Here is a 14,454-nt window from a genome sequence, read left to right as displayed (position 1 = left end):
CGCTGTGGGTTAAACCACAGAGCCTAGGACTTGCCAATCAGAAGGTCGGCGGTTCGAATCCCCGCGACGGGGTGAGCTCCCGTTGCTCGGTCCCTGCTCCTGCCAACCTAGCAGTTCAAAAGCACATCAAAGTGCAAGTAGATAAATAGGTACCGCTCCAGCGGGAAGGTAAACGGCATTTCTGTGCGCTGCTCTGGTTCGCCAGAAGCGGCGTAGTCATGCTGGCCACATGACCCGGAAGCTGTACGCCGGCTCCCTCAGCCAATAAAGTGAGATGAGCGCCACAACCCCAGAATCGTTCACGACTGGACCTAATGGTCAGGGGTCCCTTTACCTTTACCTAACATTGCATAAGATCAGGCTGAAATCATTTGCGCATCAGCCTGAGAATAAATCAGTTTTGAATTGGTGAGACTGACCGTGAACATGCATAGGACCGGTCTGTAAGCAACAACAAATCAAACAGTTCTAATGGCCCTTTCCACTTCCTGTGATGATATATATTCCATACAACTATGCACCTCAGAGCAACAAAATTCCTAAGACCTCATTAGTTAGAAACCCGTTGTCAATTTCAGCACATAGCTCCAGGTGCAAAAGCTACTGGTTACCTTTTAAATCTTTGAATCCTTCCACTACATTTCTGCTTGTTTGAAAACAAAAGCATTTTTTGTTTAAAAATTAAGGAAGACAACCCTTCCATCCTGATCATTTTAATTATCATTTACATCATTCACCAATAAAATCTCCTCCTTCAGAGAACATCCCATTTTAACGGCAGAGTGTATATATTGCTACATACCACCCCAATCCCCACAGCAGTGCGAGAGTCCAGGATTTCTTTGGGGAAATGAGGCACAGCGGAGATTGCGGCGTCTTTATGACATATGGTTTATTTATACAACCTGAGCCTAAGGCTGCACATAGCAGTCATACCCCAAGAGGTTCTGCCTCCTCCATAAGTGCAGTACAGTGGTACCTCGGGTTAAGTACTTAATTCGTTCCGGAGGTCCGTTCTTAACCTGAAACTGTTCTTAACCTGAAGCACCACTTTAGCTAATGGGGCCTCCCACCGCGCCACCGGAGCACAATTTCTGTTCTCATCCTGAAGCAAAGTTCTTAACCTGAAGCACTATTTCTGGGCAAGCGGAGTCTGTAACCTGAAGTGTATGTAACCTGAAGCGTATGTAACCTGAGGTACCACTGTATTGCATTCAAACACACCCCAGCCATTTCTCTGCCTCTCTCTCCAGCCCCACTGCTCGATAACTCAGTTGCATAACTCTTAAAATTCTGAACTAAGCTCCTGTCCATATTGTTTCCCTTCCCTTCTCTAAGCTCTTGGCTTTTATCTCTCCAGTTAAAGGGCTCCCACTTCTCTAAAGTGAGTTTCTTTTGATTGCTAAAGACCAATTACCCAAGCTAGTCCTGACTTAATTAGCCCCAGCACTTGGCTTCATTAAAAGATTAGCAAGGTCTGGCACAGCTCAAATTCGCAATTGGGTCTATCCTAAATACAAATGAGTCTGGCTGTTTCCTGCCTTTAATACTCCAAACCTAAATTAAATCCTACCACTAGCATAATCTGGAATCTAGGGTGTCTTGCACCCCCAGATTCATAACAATATGATTAATTTCAAACACGTGCACGCACACAAACACACACACCCCAAGATGGCAACTTCAGATTTAATAAATTCAGGTCCCCTGGGAAAAACTGCTGGGACAGGTCAGCAAGGTTGCCAACTTCTGTTCCTGGCTCTTGCTCCTCGCCTTGAAACGCAGCTTGATCTACTGTCATCAAGAAGCTGTGAAACGCTTCACTTCCTGTGCAACAAGCAGTTGTTAAAGGCACAGGATTTCCTCCCCCACCTACCAGACTTGTACAGTGGTACCTCGGGTTAAGTACTTAATTCATTCCGGAGGTCCGTTCTTAACCTGAAACTGTTCTTAACCTGAAGCACCACTTTAGCTAATGGGGCCTCCTGCTGCTGCCGCGCCGCAGGAGCACAATTTCTGTTCTCATCCTGAAGCCAAGTTCTTAACCTGAACCACTATTTCTGGGTTAGCGGAGTCTGTAACCTGAAGCGTATGTAACCTGAAGCGTCTGTAACCTGAGGTACCACTGTAGCCTTATCACAGCTGTCACAGATTTGAAAATAAGGGGCCAGCAGCCTTGAAAATAAGGGATCAGCAGCCAAAATAAGGGATTTTGCAGCGCTTATGCACGTTGGGGCTGCTGTCGTCCTGGCGCGAGCAGTTCCATCGGCCCTTCCCCGCCCGAGAGAGAGGGTGGGAGGAAGAGAGACTCTCACCCGCGAGCCCGGCATTAGGTGGTTGCGGCGCCGCGGTGGCCGCTGAAGCCCCGCCCTTCTGCGTCCCTCTCCATCCCCTCCTCTTCCTCCTCCCTCAGGCTGCCGCCTCTGGCTTCCCCTGGCAGCGCGGCAGAAGTCTCGCAAGAGAGGGGCTGCCTGCCCAACCGCCGCCACCCGTCTCCTCACGACGCGCACCTGAGGGGGAAAAGGGAGAGACGGAGACGCCACATCTCATGCGCACGCTCTCTTTCACCCCGAGCCACTGCTTCTCTCCCGAGCTGGGCGAGCATGAAACCCGGGAAATTTAAGGGACATCATCAATCCGGACAGCAGCGGGACACGGCGCTGGGATAAGGGAGTTTCCCGCCAAATAAGGGACGGTTGACAGCTATGCCTCTCACAGGGACAAGCACCCGTGTGGAGTGTCGTTTGGCATCTACAAAAGGGCTGTCAGTTTGTTCAGTTCCGGCCACTGCCCCAGGGTGTGGTCTCTGGCATGAACCATCCCCCACTTCACCCTGTTATTTATAGCAAGGCAGAGCAGATTACATAAACCAAGGTGCCAGGGAAGAGTTACATAAACCAAGGTGCCACTGCAGACCGATGGCTAAAATAGTAAAGGCAGTGTGATAACATAACTCAGCCCTGGAAGCTTGCACCCAAATATCTGGAGGGGTTTCTGGCAGGTCTCCTGTGCCTCTGAAAAGCTGGATGATAGGCACACATTTAAATTGAACATTTCCCCATGCAGGGGAAGCTTCTCCTGTTGGATTTCTGCCTGGCACACAGCTGCGAAAGGCACAGGAGCCTCACTAGAGAAAACGGTGACACCTCAAGGTGAGGGGGTTTGTTGGGCGATTTTATAAAAAGAGAAACATGGAGCCTTAAAACTGCTGGGAAATAACACCCCTTGCCCTGGAAATTATTACATTTCTAGGGATGGATGAAACCTCTCAATTTCAGTTTCTCATTTTTCCACTCTTCAGTTCTCCACATTTTCATGTCAGTTTGTTATACAGTGGTACCTTGGGTTACATGCGCTTCAGGTTACATACGCTTCAGGTTACATACTCTGCTAACCCAGAAATAGTGCTTCAGGTTAAGAACTTTGCTTCAGGATGAGAACAGAAATCGCGCAGCGGTGGCATAGCAGCAGCAGGAGGCCCCATTAGCTAAAGTGGTACCTCAGGTTAAGAACAGTTTCAGGTTAAGAACGGACCTCCAGAACAAATTAAGTACTTAACCCGAGGTACCACTGTATATATATATATTTTCAAGTCCTCACAAACATTTGCCAGCATTTTAGTGCAAATGTATCCCAATATTCATATTTTCAAAGCAATTTCCCCTAACATAATGCATTTTTATGCCTTTTTTACAAATATGTGCACTTCCCCCCAATATTCACATTTTTGTACACTTCATTTGGTTGCAGAACTGCGTCAAAAAAAGTGGATAAATGCTAACTTTGAAGGATAGCTGTGTTTTGGTCCACGTATTGTGAACGAAGCAGATTCACTTCAATGTCTGAACCAAAAATTTTCCCTCTTCTAGGTGGGGAACTTAAACGGCACAGGCCAGATCTGCCTATTCAGTGGGATATGATACTCATATGGCTACGTTTCTCTCCCTGCCCCAGTATAAATACTCCAAGACGAACTCTTAACGAGCTCGGGTTGCAATTAATCAAATTATGCACTGCCAAGCGGCTTCATGGCCTCTCGGGCTGCAGAGTTAGGAACCAGCTGGGTGAGCTGTCAGTCTGACTGCGCATGAGTCATTAGTTAAATTAGAGCTACCTTGTTCTGTCTCTGCAGGCAAACATTTGCTGAAAGGCTGAGTCATCCACAAGTCACACAGAACCCTCCAAATATATTAAGACCTCCAAGCAGACAGGATCACTCTTCAAAGGAAGCACAGGCATCACCTGCTCCCAGGTGCTGCCTTTCCTGAGATCTGGTCTGTACCTGTCGCAGAATCAGGTGGGAGAGTGGACTCCACCACTCGACAGAGCACATGGGGGGAAATTACTTATTTAAATACTTTTTTAAAAACGCTTTTAATTCTCTTTTTGGAGGGAAAAAACACTCCAAAAGAAAACTAGCACAGCAGATAAATATTAGAAGTTTTCTACTTAATTTGCTATTTTTCTTCTTCTGTTTGCTGGAATTATTGGGGGGGGGACATGCAAATATGGTATCTCCCACCTGTGGTCTTCTTAAGACGTTCCTTCGGCCCGTTTCCTTCGGCCCCATCAATTGATCAAGCTTTAGTGAGGTGCTGCCACCTGCTGGATCCTCTGAGTTTGCAGGAGGAAAGGATCCATTTCAAGCATTTTTAACATGTTTAGTTTCCTATTTTGCTACAGTTGTTAGCTCCTCACTTACTGGAGAACCTATTTGCGCGGGTGGCGCTGTGGGTTAAACCACAGAGCCTAGGACTTGCCGATCAGAAGGTCGGTGGTTCAAATACCCGCAACAGGGTGAGCTCCCGTTGCTCGGTCCCTGCTCCTGCCAACCTAGCAGTTCGAAAGCACCTCAAAGTGCAAGTAGATAAATAGGTACCACTCCAGCAGGAAGGTAAACGGCGTTTCCGTGTGCTGCCCTGGCTTGCCAGAAACGGCTTAGTCATGCTGGCCACATGACCCGGAAGCTGTACGCCGGCTCCCTCAGCCAATAAAGCGAGATGAGCGCAGCAACCCCAGACTCGGTCATGACTGGACCTAATGGTCAGGGGTCCCTTTACCTTTACATAGGATCATAGAACTACAGAGATGGAAGGGCTCCAAGGGTCATCTAGTCCAACAACAGGAATCACAGTGACAGAGTCCCTGACAAGGCTGCCATCCAGCCTCTGTTTAAAAACCTCCAGTGAAGAAGAGTCCTATAGACAGCAATTCAAAAGGGCTCAGTGTAGAAATTTAATGATGGGGAGATGCACCTGTTGCATTTCTGCCTGTTTTGCCTTCCAGATGTTGAACAGCACATAGATTCCCAACTGCAGGGATGGGGCTCCTGGTGTGATTAATGCACACTTGTCTTAAATGCACCAAAGCAGCAACACAGTCTAGAAGGGGAAGAGTGACCAAAAAAGAAGTCTATTCAACGATTAATTTGATCGGTCAGATCAGAGCTGAAAGACTGAGGATACTCGGTAGGGATAAATTTGGTTCAGTTCACACTTAAAGGCAAACTAATTTATTAATCTATTTGTTAAATTTATATACTACCCTATACCTTCTTGGGAGAAAAGCAATGACAAACCTAGACAGCATCTAAAAAAGTACAGACATCACCTTGCCAACAAAGGTCCGTATAGTTAAAACTATGGTTTTCCCAGTAGTGATGTATGGAAGTGAGAGCTGGACCATAAAGAAGGCTGATCGCCGAAGAATTGATGCTTTTGAATTATGGTGCTGGAGGAGACTCTGGAGAGTCCCATGGACTGCAAGAAGATCAAACCTATCCATTCTTGAGGAAATCAGCCCTGAGTGCTCACTGGAAGGACAGATCCTGAAGCTGAGGCTCCAATACTTGGGCCACCTCATGAGAAGAGAAGACTCCCTGGAAAAGACCCTGATGTTGGGAAAGATGGAGGGCACAAGAAGAAGGGGACGAGATGGTTGGACAGTGTTCTCGAAGCTACCAGCATGAGTTTGACCAAACTGCGGGAGGCAGTGGAAGACAGGAGTGCCTGGCGTGCTCTGGTCCATGGGGTCACGAAGAGTCGGACACGACTAAACGACTAAACAAAACATACCTGCAGGTCTCAGGGTGATTTGCAGAATAAAATCAGAATATAAAACCACAATATACATAATCAAAACAACAACAACAACAACTCAATACTCCACCCCACCCCCATTTTAAAAGGGCACAGGATGTAAATCAAATCAACCAAAGGCCTGCTTAAAAAGGAACGTTTTTGCCTGGCGCCTAAAGGTGTATAATGAAGGCGCCAGGTGAACTTCGCTGGGGAGATCATTCCACAGACGGGGAGCCACTGCAGAGAAGGCCCCGTTCTCGTGTTGCCACCCTCTGGACATCTCGAGGAGGAGGCACGGGAATAAGCAGGAAGTGGCAAGTGTCGTCCCCAGTGCACCAATGGGACACAGAACACACGCCCTCCACCGTCTTGAGAAAAACCTTAATCTTTCTTTTATTCTTTGGTAGCTTTAGAAAAAGAGAAGCCCACAGAAATAGGGGGGAATTAGAAAGGGGCAAAATTAGACACAAATAACAAAGCACTAAAAAATAAATAAATCAAAACTTCTTGCGCTCTGCTCCAGCCAGCTAGGCGGGGTATAAATAATACATTATTATTATATTATTATTATTTCTTCCCACCCAGGGCATCTCTGGTCTCTGCCTGCTTCTTAGAGCCGCTGTATCACACAGGGTTGGGCCCCAGCGGCAGCAGAATCTCCTCTGGTCTGCTCTCCAGCAGCCGCTACAAAGCTGCTCAAGGGTGGAAGAGGAGGGCAGTGGCAACCATGGGGCAGCAATGGGGTGCTCCCGCACAGCTGCCGCTCGGGACAAGCAGCAGCTCATCCTCCCTGAGCTTGGTGGCAGCTGCTCTGGCAGGGAAATAGGGACATTCTGGGATCAAATCAGAAGTTGGGATGGCTTTGGTAATTCTGGTACTGCCCCTGGAAAATCGGGACACTTGGTGGGTATGCTACTTGCAGCCTGCATGGATTTGTATTGACGTTATGTACAGTGGTACCTCAAGTTGCATATGCTTCAGGTTACATACACTTCAGGTTACAGACTCCGCTAACCCAGAGATAGTACCTCGGGTTAAGAACTTTGCTTCAGGATGAGAACAAAATCGTGCAGCAGCGGCGTGGCAGCAGCGGGAGGCCCCATTGGCTAAAGTGGTCCTTCAGGTTAAGAATGGACCTCCGGAACAAATTAAGTACCACTGTACACTGGACGCTTGGGTTGCGAACGTGATCTGTGTGGGATGCACGTTCGCAACCCGCAGCGGCACGTCCGCGCACGCGTGCGTTGCGATTTGGCGCTTCTGCGCATGCGCAAAGCGTGATTTAGCGTTTCTGTGCATGTGTGGCCGCCAAAACCCGGAGGTTACCCATTCTGGTACTTCTGGGTTTCGGCAGGTTCGTAACCCGAAAAAACGCAACCTGAAGCATCTTTAACCCGAGGTATGACTATATTAACAGGGACGCGGGTGGCGCTGTGGGTAAAAGCCTCAGCGCCTAGGGCTTGCCGATCGAAAGGTCGGCGGTTCGAATCCCCGCGGTGGGGTGCGCTCCCATTGTTCGGTCCCAGCTCCTGCCCACCTAGCAGTTCAAAAGCACCCCCGGGTGCAAGTAGATAAATAGGGACCGCTTACTAGCGGGAAGGTAAACGGCGTTCCGTGTGCTGCGCTGGCTCGCCAGATGCAGCTTGTCACGCTGGCCACGTGACCCGGAAGTGTCTCCAGACAGCACTGGCCCCCGGCCTCTTGAGTGAGATGGGCGCACAACCCTAGAGTCGGACACGACTGGCCCGTACGGGCAGGGGTACCTTTACCTTTTTTTATGACTATATTATCATTTCTCGCACACATGAACTTCAGCCGGCTTGCTCACTTCTCCCTCATGCAATGGGGAACCTGAAGCAGGCCTGCCTTCCCGACCCCCTGTTTGCTTGTATCGCCATGGAAAAATGGGAATCGAAAATACTTCACGCCACAGCCATGAGAACAAGCAGCCTTGTTAGTTCACCAGGTGCTGGATATACATGATTGTATCTACCCGAGATTTGCTGGAAGAAGGGGAGCTCTTTGGCAGCTCTGCCTGGTAGGTTTTCGCAGGCTTTGAAAGAAGCGCGCTCACTTCTTATCACTGGAATGACGTCCCAACATGCCAGAGGCTTTTCCTGGCAACACACTCTGCCCTTTCCATGCTGCATCCAAAGGGAGAGATTCAGCAAAGAGACCTTTTCCACACCGCAGAGACAGGGAAAGCTGCATTTGTTCCAGTTGTGCTTTTAGGTTGCACAGGAACCTGTCTCTGGGAAGAGGTTGGTAGCTGTGCACAGGCAGATAAATCACATGGTGTTGCTTTTCTGCAGCTGTAGCCCAAAGGAGCAAAATCCTTTTGGCCTAGTGGGCCAGATCTTTAGCTCCCCACCCCACACCTCGGCTGGCCTACTTTGACGGGTGGGTGGGGCCTGCCAACTGTCAATCACCTGACATAATAATAGCATCTGGTGACTGACAGGTAGGGTGTCCTGCCCACCTGTCAAACCTGGCCCGTAATGGAGTAGTGACCAAGCCGGATTCAGCTCCCTGCACATCAGCTGATGAGTTTGGTCCTGCTTTCTGCAGGGATCAGGTGGGTGATCAGATGATCCAGCTGCAACTCTACCTGCTCCACACCTGACATCACATATCATGCTTGGGGTGGGGCAAGTGGATGTGGTTTGGGGAAAACAGTCTCACAGGCCAAATGCAGCCCATAGACTGCCCCACCCCTGCTGTGCCCCACCTCCATCAATTCCTGCGCACAGAAAAGTCAAATATCAAGAGAGAAGGAAGAATCCTTCTCTCTAACATGCTGCTTCCCAGTGTTCAAGCAGTTTGTTTAATTCATTCTCCAATCTACATACTGTCAAAAAAGGGCTAGGCTACAACATTTTTCTACATCTGGAACATTACGTCGCTGGAGGATCCTGGGTAATGTGCATCGGAGGAAAAGTGCCGATGGCAAGGTTAGCTAGAGTCAGGGTTCGGCCCCAGAGCCTCTTTTGCTACCATAAGGTAAAGGTAAAGGGACCCCTGACCATTAGGTCCAGTTGTGGCCGACTCTGGGGTTGCTGCACTCATCTCGCTTTATTGGCCGAGGGAGCCGGCGTACAGCTTCCGGGTCATGTGGCCAGCATGACTAAGCCGCTTCTGGCGAACCAGAGCAGTGCACGGAAATGCCGTTTACCTTCCCGCTGGAGAGGTACCTATTTATCTACTTGCACTTTGATGTGCTTTCGAACTGCTACGTTGGCAGGAGCAGGGACCGGGCAACGGGAGCTCACCCCGTCGCAGGGATTCGAACCGCTGACCTTCTGATCGGCAAGTCCTAGGCTCAGTGGTTTAACCCACAGTGCCACCCGCGTCCCGGTTTTGCTACCACAGCGTGCAACAAAAGAGGTGCCTCTGAGCGTGTGCAGAGTGACAATCCTTCAAGGAACCCAAGTCGGCTCCTTCCCACCTGAAGGCAGAATGTCAGAATGTGTGGCTTATGAGCAATGGAATGCTAGTGCCCCCTAAGGTATGAAGAACAGCAACTGACAAAAGATAGACATAATACAGTACAAGGACAGGAAGAAATATCATGTACAGTAATAGCCACACACAAGAAGAACAAAGAGTTTGAAGGCTTCGCCTGTAGGCCTGTAAATTATTTGATGTGTTAATGCGAATGGAAGTCATTAAAACTGCAGCTGCGGTATAAGGGTTTGTTATTCTGACTGGTGTCTAATTGGAATTTATAAGTTTTTGGAATGCAGAGTTAAAGTAAATGATCAAATCATCAATTCTAGCATGCGGGGGGTGGGGGCAACAAAATAATATAACTTGGCATCTGAACAACTGGCATTATTAATTGTATTATAATTTGGTATTGACAACGAGGCTTTTATCGGATTATTGTAATTGAAAACTACAGTATTTTTCACTCCATAAGACGCACCTGACCATAAGACGCACCTAGTTTTTAGAGGGGGAAAGCAAGAAACGAATATTCTGTGCAGAGCATGTAAGCAGCTCTCGCTTTTCTTGCTTTAAACCCTTCCGTCCCTCCTCCTGCTTCGCTGAGAAGCCGGCAGAGCAAGAGCGATAGCTGCACAGCGCCTCTTCTTCTCCTAGCTTCCCAGCAAAGCAGAATGAGGGACAAAAGGGAGCCCTTACAAGGGAGCGCTGAGCCGAGCCTGGCAGCAGCTCTTGCTGGCTTTTCCAGGAGGGGGGGGAAGGGACAGAGGGCAGCCCGTCAGTCCCTTCCCCCACCTCCCGGAAAAGCCCCCAAGAGCTGTGCACTCTTTAAAGAGCGTGTGTGTGGCTCTTGATGGCTTTTCCCTGAGGAGGAAGAAGGGACTGACGGGCTGCCCTTCTCCCTCCTCGGGGAAAAGCCAGCAAGAGCCACACACACACTCCACACGGCTCTTTAAAGGGAGCCTCCCACCTGCATTTGCTCCATAAGACGCACACACATTCCCCCTTACTTTTTAGGAGGGGAAAAGTGCATCTTATGGAGCGAAAAATACGGTAATAAAAATGTGTGGCTTCCCTAGAAAAGGCTGCCTCTCAACTGGGAGAGTCAGAGATTCAGGGCGTTAGCCCAACAACAAATGAGGATCTCCACATGATTAGAGCTGCCCGAGACAGATATTTTTTAAGCAAATCCCATACCTGTCCGGCACAGGGCTCTGGCGTACCCTGCTCCAACCTTTCCTCCGCTGCTTTGTGGAAGGTTTCGGAGTTGCTCTTTGGGAGCGGGCGAGCCGGACTCCATGAGGCAGCTTTGTACAAGTTCCCAACACCCGCCTGGCCGGGGGGCGTTGCAAATTTCGCCAGGTCATCCAGGGACACCGTAGACCTTATGTGTTCAGTGGAATGGCTGTAGCCCATGGGAGGCTTCAGGGAACCGTGAGATGCACTGAGGGCAGAAAGAGTGGCTCTGCTTGCTCTGGAAATGGGCGACGGAGCGTTCCCACCAACGTCAAAGGGGATCGTCGTCCCGACACCTGAGGAGATTGAGCACTGCGGGGAAGAAGAGGCAGCTTTCTCCGCATCTACCTTACACGCTGGAACGGCATTGACAAACCGATATTCGTACTCCGCTGGCGGCTCCTGGCTGACCCGGATAGAGGCCTCTAAGTTGACATTTTCCAGCATGGTTGTGGAGGGCAGCTCCTCAGAGGATGGCATGGTGTGGGTCACAGGTCCCAGCTCCTTGACATATTTTGCTGGGATGTAGAAAGGCCGGGCTTCTTTGTTCTTCCTCACGTGCCACCAGTGGTCATTGGTTCGCCTCAGAAGCATGTATCTCTCGTTGGGCTGTATTGAAATGAGCTGCCCGTCCTTAGCGGTGTACTCAAAGGGGTATTCCACCAAGACGTATCTGTCCTCCTTGCCAGCCAGGGAATCCATTCTTGTGCCCTAAAGTGGCTTCCTTGGAGCAACGTCTTCTTTCTGAAAAGGAAGAAGGAAAAGTCAGTGGCATGGGTTGAGATAGGTAGACCTGGAAAGACTAATGTTTGATGCAACTTGTCTGAGAAAATTAATGAGCAAGCGCCTAGATTTTATTTCATCGGAACTGAGTGAAGATGGCGTCTGCCACCAGAGAAGGACTTTTGGATTGATTCGGCATAAACACCAGCGTGTGAGGACATTCTGCAAACAACAGACTTACCAGCTGCAAAAAAAAGGGAGAGTTTTACAAATTTCACACAGAAGCACATTATTGTTTACTTCAACTCGCCTGTGGAAACAACTCAGAGGCCACGAAAGAAGGAAGGAGAACAACAGGAAGATTTAAAGAAGGAACTATTGGAAACTCAAGGCAGTAGAAACATAAGACGATTAGAGCCCCACTGAACTCAAAGCATGGGAAGGCCCAACAAAAATCTATAATTTGGCAGAATATTTGGATTATATGATATGTATTTGTATAATTTGGAATACTTAATGTGATTTGATTGGATTGTTAAAATGGAAAATTTAATAAAAATTATTATTATTATTTTTAAAAAAGAGATAGGTAGGCCTGTGTGGACTTAGCAATGGGGGAAAACCGGCAAAAGAAAGAGTTCTGTAACAAGCAGAATCCTACAACTCACGTAAGAGGCAAATGTAAGATAAATCCACTTAGTTTCTGTCAGCACAGGCCCTACCGTTAGGCAGAGTGAAGTGGCCGCCCCAGCACTAGGTTTTGGTTGCTGTAAAGGCCACCAAATTGTTAGTTTTTAAAGATATGAGTATTGTATTTTTACTGCCTGGGATGGGGAGAGGTGCTTGTAGGTTTTTCTGCCTCAGGCGGCAAAACGTGAGGGGAGGGCAAAAGGTACAGGACCAGCCTTTGTTTTGCCCAATTGTTTTGCCTTTGTTTTGCCCTTTGTTTATTCACAGTCCAGAACAGAACTGGGCTGATGGGTTCAGCCAGCCTGCTTATATAGACCTCAACTACAAAGCAACAGTAACAACTTTCTGTAACTATCCAATCACTGAACGTATTTTCAATTCCTTATTTGCATATGTGGACCTGAGTGAAAACTGTCTACAGTATCCCCCTGCTGGCCCAGGAAGAGAACTTCAGTATATAATTTGCTGTACCCAAATATTGTTTTGAACTGCCACTTCTCTACCCTCAGTGTTACCCCCTGATTACTCTCTCAAACCAGTTTGCCAGTTTCCCCTATCAATTTCAATCCACCCCGCTTTATTCAAACCTCGGCTGTTTAAAACTGCCACTTTTTCTCCTTTCAGTGTCTCTCTCTTCTTGCCATACTCCAATTTCTCCCCTATTCCATTCCCCCAGTTGCTTCATGTGAGATAAAGGATGTGGACTCCTCAGATATTCCAGAGTGTTTTACTTAGACCTCTACCATTGTTTAAAACTGCCGTTTCCCTGTTTCTTCCATCCCTGCGTTACACATACTTCTGCTGTTGTTGCAAACCACCTCTTTGTGACACTAAGAATCCTCTAGTGGGGGCTGCGTGATGACAGCATTACCTTTTTATGTATATAGGAAGAAATATAAACAAAAACACCGTTCTATTAGAACTGCTTGCAAGAAAATGCATACTGGGGCAACACTGCATATAAAATACGTCTACCAAGTTAAATGCATGCAAAAATGTGCATACATTTTCATCCAGACTTAACCCCCTCCTCCCCACCCCACCCTCATTGCTGGCTAGCTACTGTAGAGGATAATAATAATAATAATAATAATAATAATAATAATAATAATAATAATAATAATTTATTTGTACCCCGCCCATCTGGCTGGGTTTCCCCAGCCACTCTGGGTGGCTTCCAAGCTTAGGATTGGGAAATATAGAGAAACTAGAATTGACATGTCATCTATCCCCTACCTGAGAGCAGCTTTAGGAAAACCTCTTTCCTACTGGAGCCTCCAAAATGAGCAGCTGGATCATGAATCTGGCTGGTTTTGATAGAAGAAACCCTCCTCTCTTGCTTTTCCTCCCATACTGATAGATGCTGACTTCTCTGCGTCTGGGGTGGTGGACTTCCTCCAAACAGCAGAAGGGCTTCCTCTTCGGCAGTTTCTCTGCTTTTTGAGTCCTGATTGGGGGGGGGGGAATCCCCAGACTAGATTACAGACTTGCAAATGGCGTTCCCGGATGAGGGCTTCAGGCTGAGGGCTTCCCAACACTACTCTGAAAAAGTTTTTTAAAAATTCATTTCAACAGCGTGCATTGAGAAATGCAATCAGATAGGTCCCAATATTAAAACTTCTCTGGTAGTCTTCCAGGATAACAATATGGCACTGGTTAATAAGTATTGATGCTTTTGAATTCTGGTGCTGGAGGAGACTCTTGAGAGTCCCATGGATTGCAAGAAGACCAAACCTATCCATTCTTAAGGAAATCAGCCCTGAGTGCTCACTGGAAGGACAGATCGTGAAGCTGAGGCTCCAATACTTTGGCCACCTCATGAAAAGAGAAGACTCCCTGGAAAAGACCCTGATGCTGGGAAAGATGGAGGCACAAGGAGAAGGGGACGCCAGAGGACGAGATGGTTGGACAGTGTTCTCGAAGCTACCAGCATAAGTTTGACCAAACTGCGGGAGGCAGTGGAAGACGGGAGTGCCTGGCGTGCTCTGGTCCAGGGGGTCACGAAGAGTCGGACACGACTAAACGACTAAACAACAACAAAAAGTAGCCTGGGCAAGTAGCAAGGGCTACTTTTGAAAACAGGTCTGAAGGCTTCTCCCTCTCCTTCTGAAAGCTAGCCATTTCTGCTCCCTCCATCTTCCCTCTAGGTTAGCAACAGAGAGGGCCGGTTTGCCCAAAGGCCCTCCGCTGATATAGATTAAGCTGGCAATGTCAAACGCCTGTGAACACTAAGCTAGGAGTAAGTCACCCCACTGAGTGCTGTGACCTATTCCTGAGTGAG

The 14,454-nt window shown here is 48.2% G+C and overlaps 1 protein-coding gene across 5 annotated transcripts in view; it reads right to left on the bottom strand.

The window, feature by feature from the left end:
- Nucleotides 1-14,454, bottom strand: part of ARHGAP27 (Rho GTPase activating protein 27) — a 66,017-nt gene that overhangs the window by 41,756 nt on the left and 9,807 nt on the right. For 3 of the 5 annotated variants that reach the window (XM_083407603.1, XM_083407605.1, XM_083407604.1), the window contains exons 2-3: nt 13,410-13,715; nt 10,722-11,504 (exon numbers count right to left, since the gene is read on the bottom strand). In XM_083407603.1, coding sequence (XP_083263729.1) covers nt 10,722-11,462 — 741 coding nt within the window. In that variant the 5' untranslated portion in view covers nt 11,463-11,504; nt 13,410-13,715. Of the gene's footprint in view, nt 1-10,721; nt 11,505-12,760; nt 12,890-13,409; nt 13,716-14,454 lie in introns of those variants that run through there. The other 2 variants (XM_083407607.1, XM_083407606.1) reach the window with 2 other exon arrangements.

This window comes from Podarcis tiliguerta (genome assembly GCF_965153285.1).
Source record: "Podarcis tiliguerta genome assembly, chromosome: 13".
In the NCBI taxonomy this organism is placed as follows: Eukaryota; Metazoa; Chordata; class Lepidosauria; order Squamata; family Lacertidae; genus Podarcis; species Podarcis tiliguerta.
The sequence above is the reverse complement of the archived record's forward strand: the minus strand, read 5'-3'. Positions and strand labels throughout refer to the sequence as shown.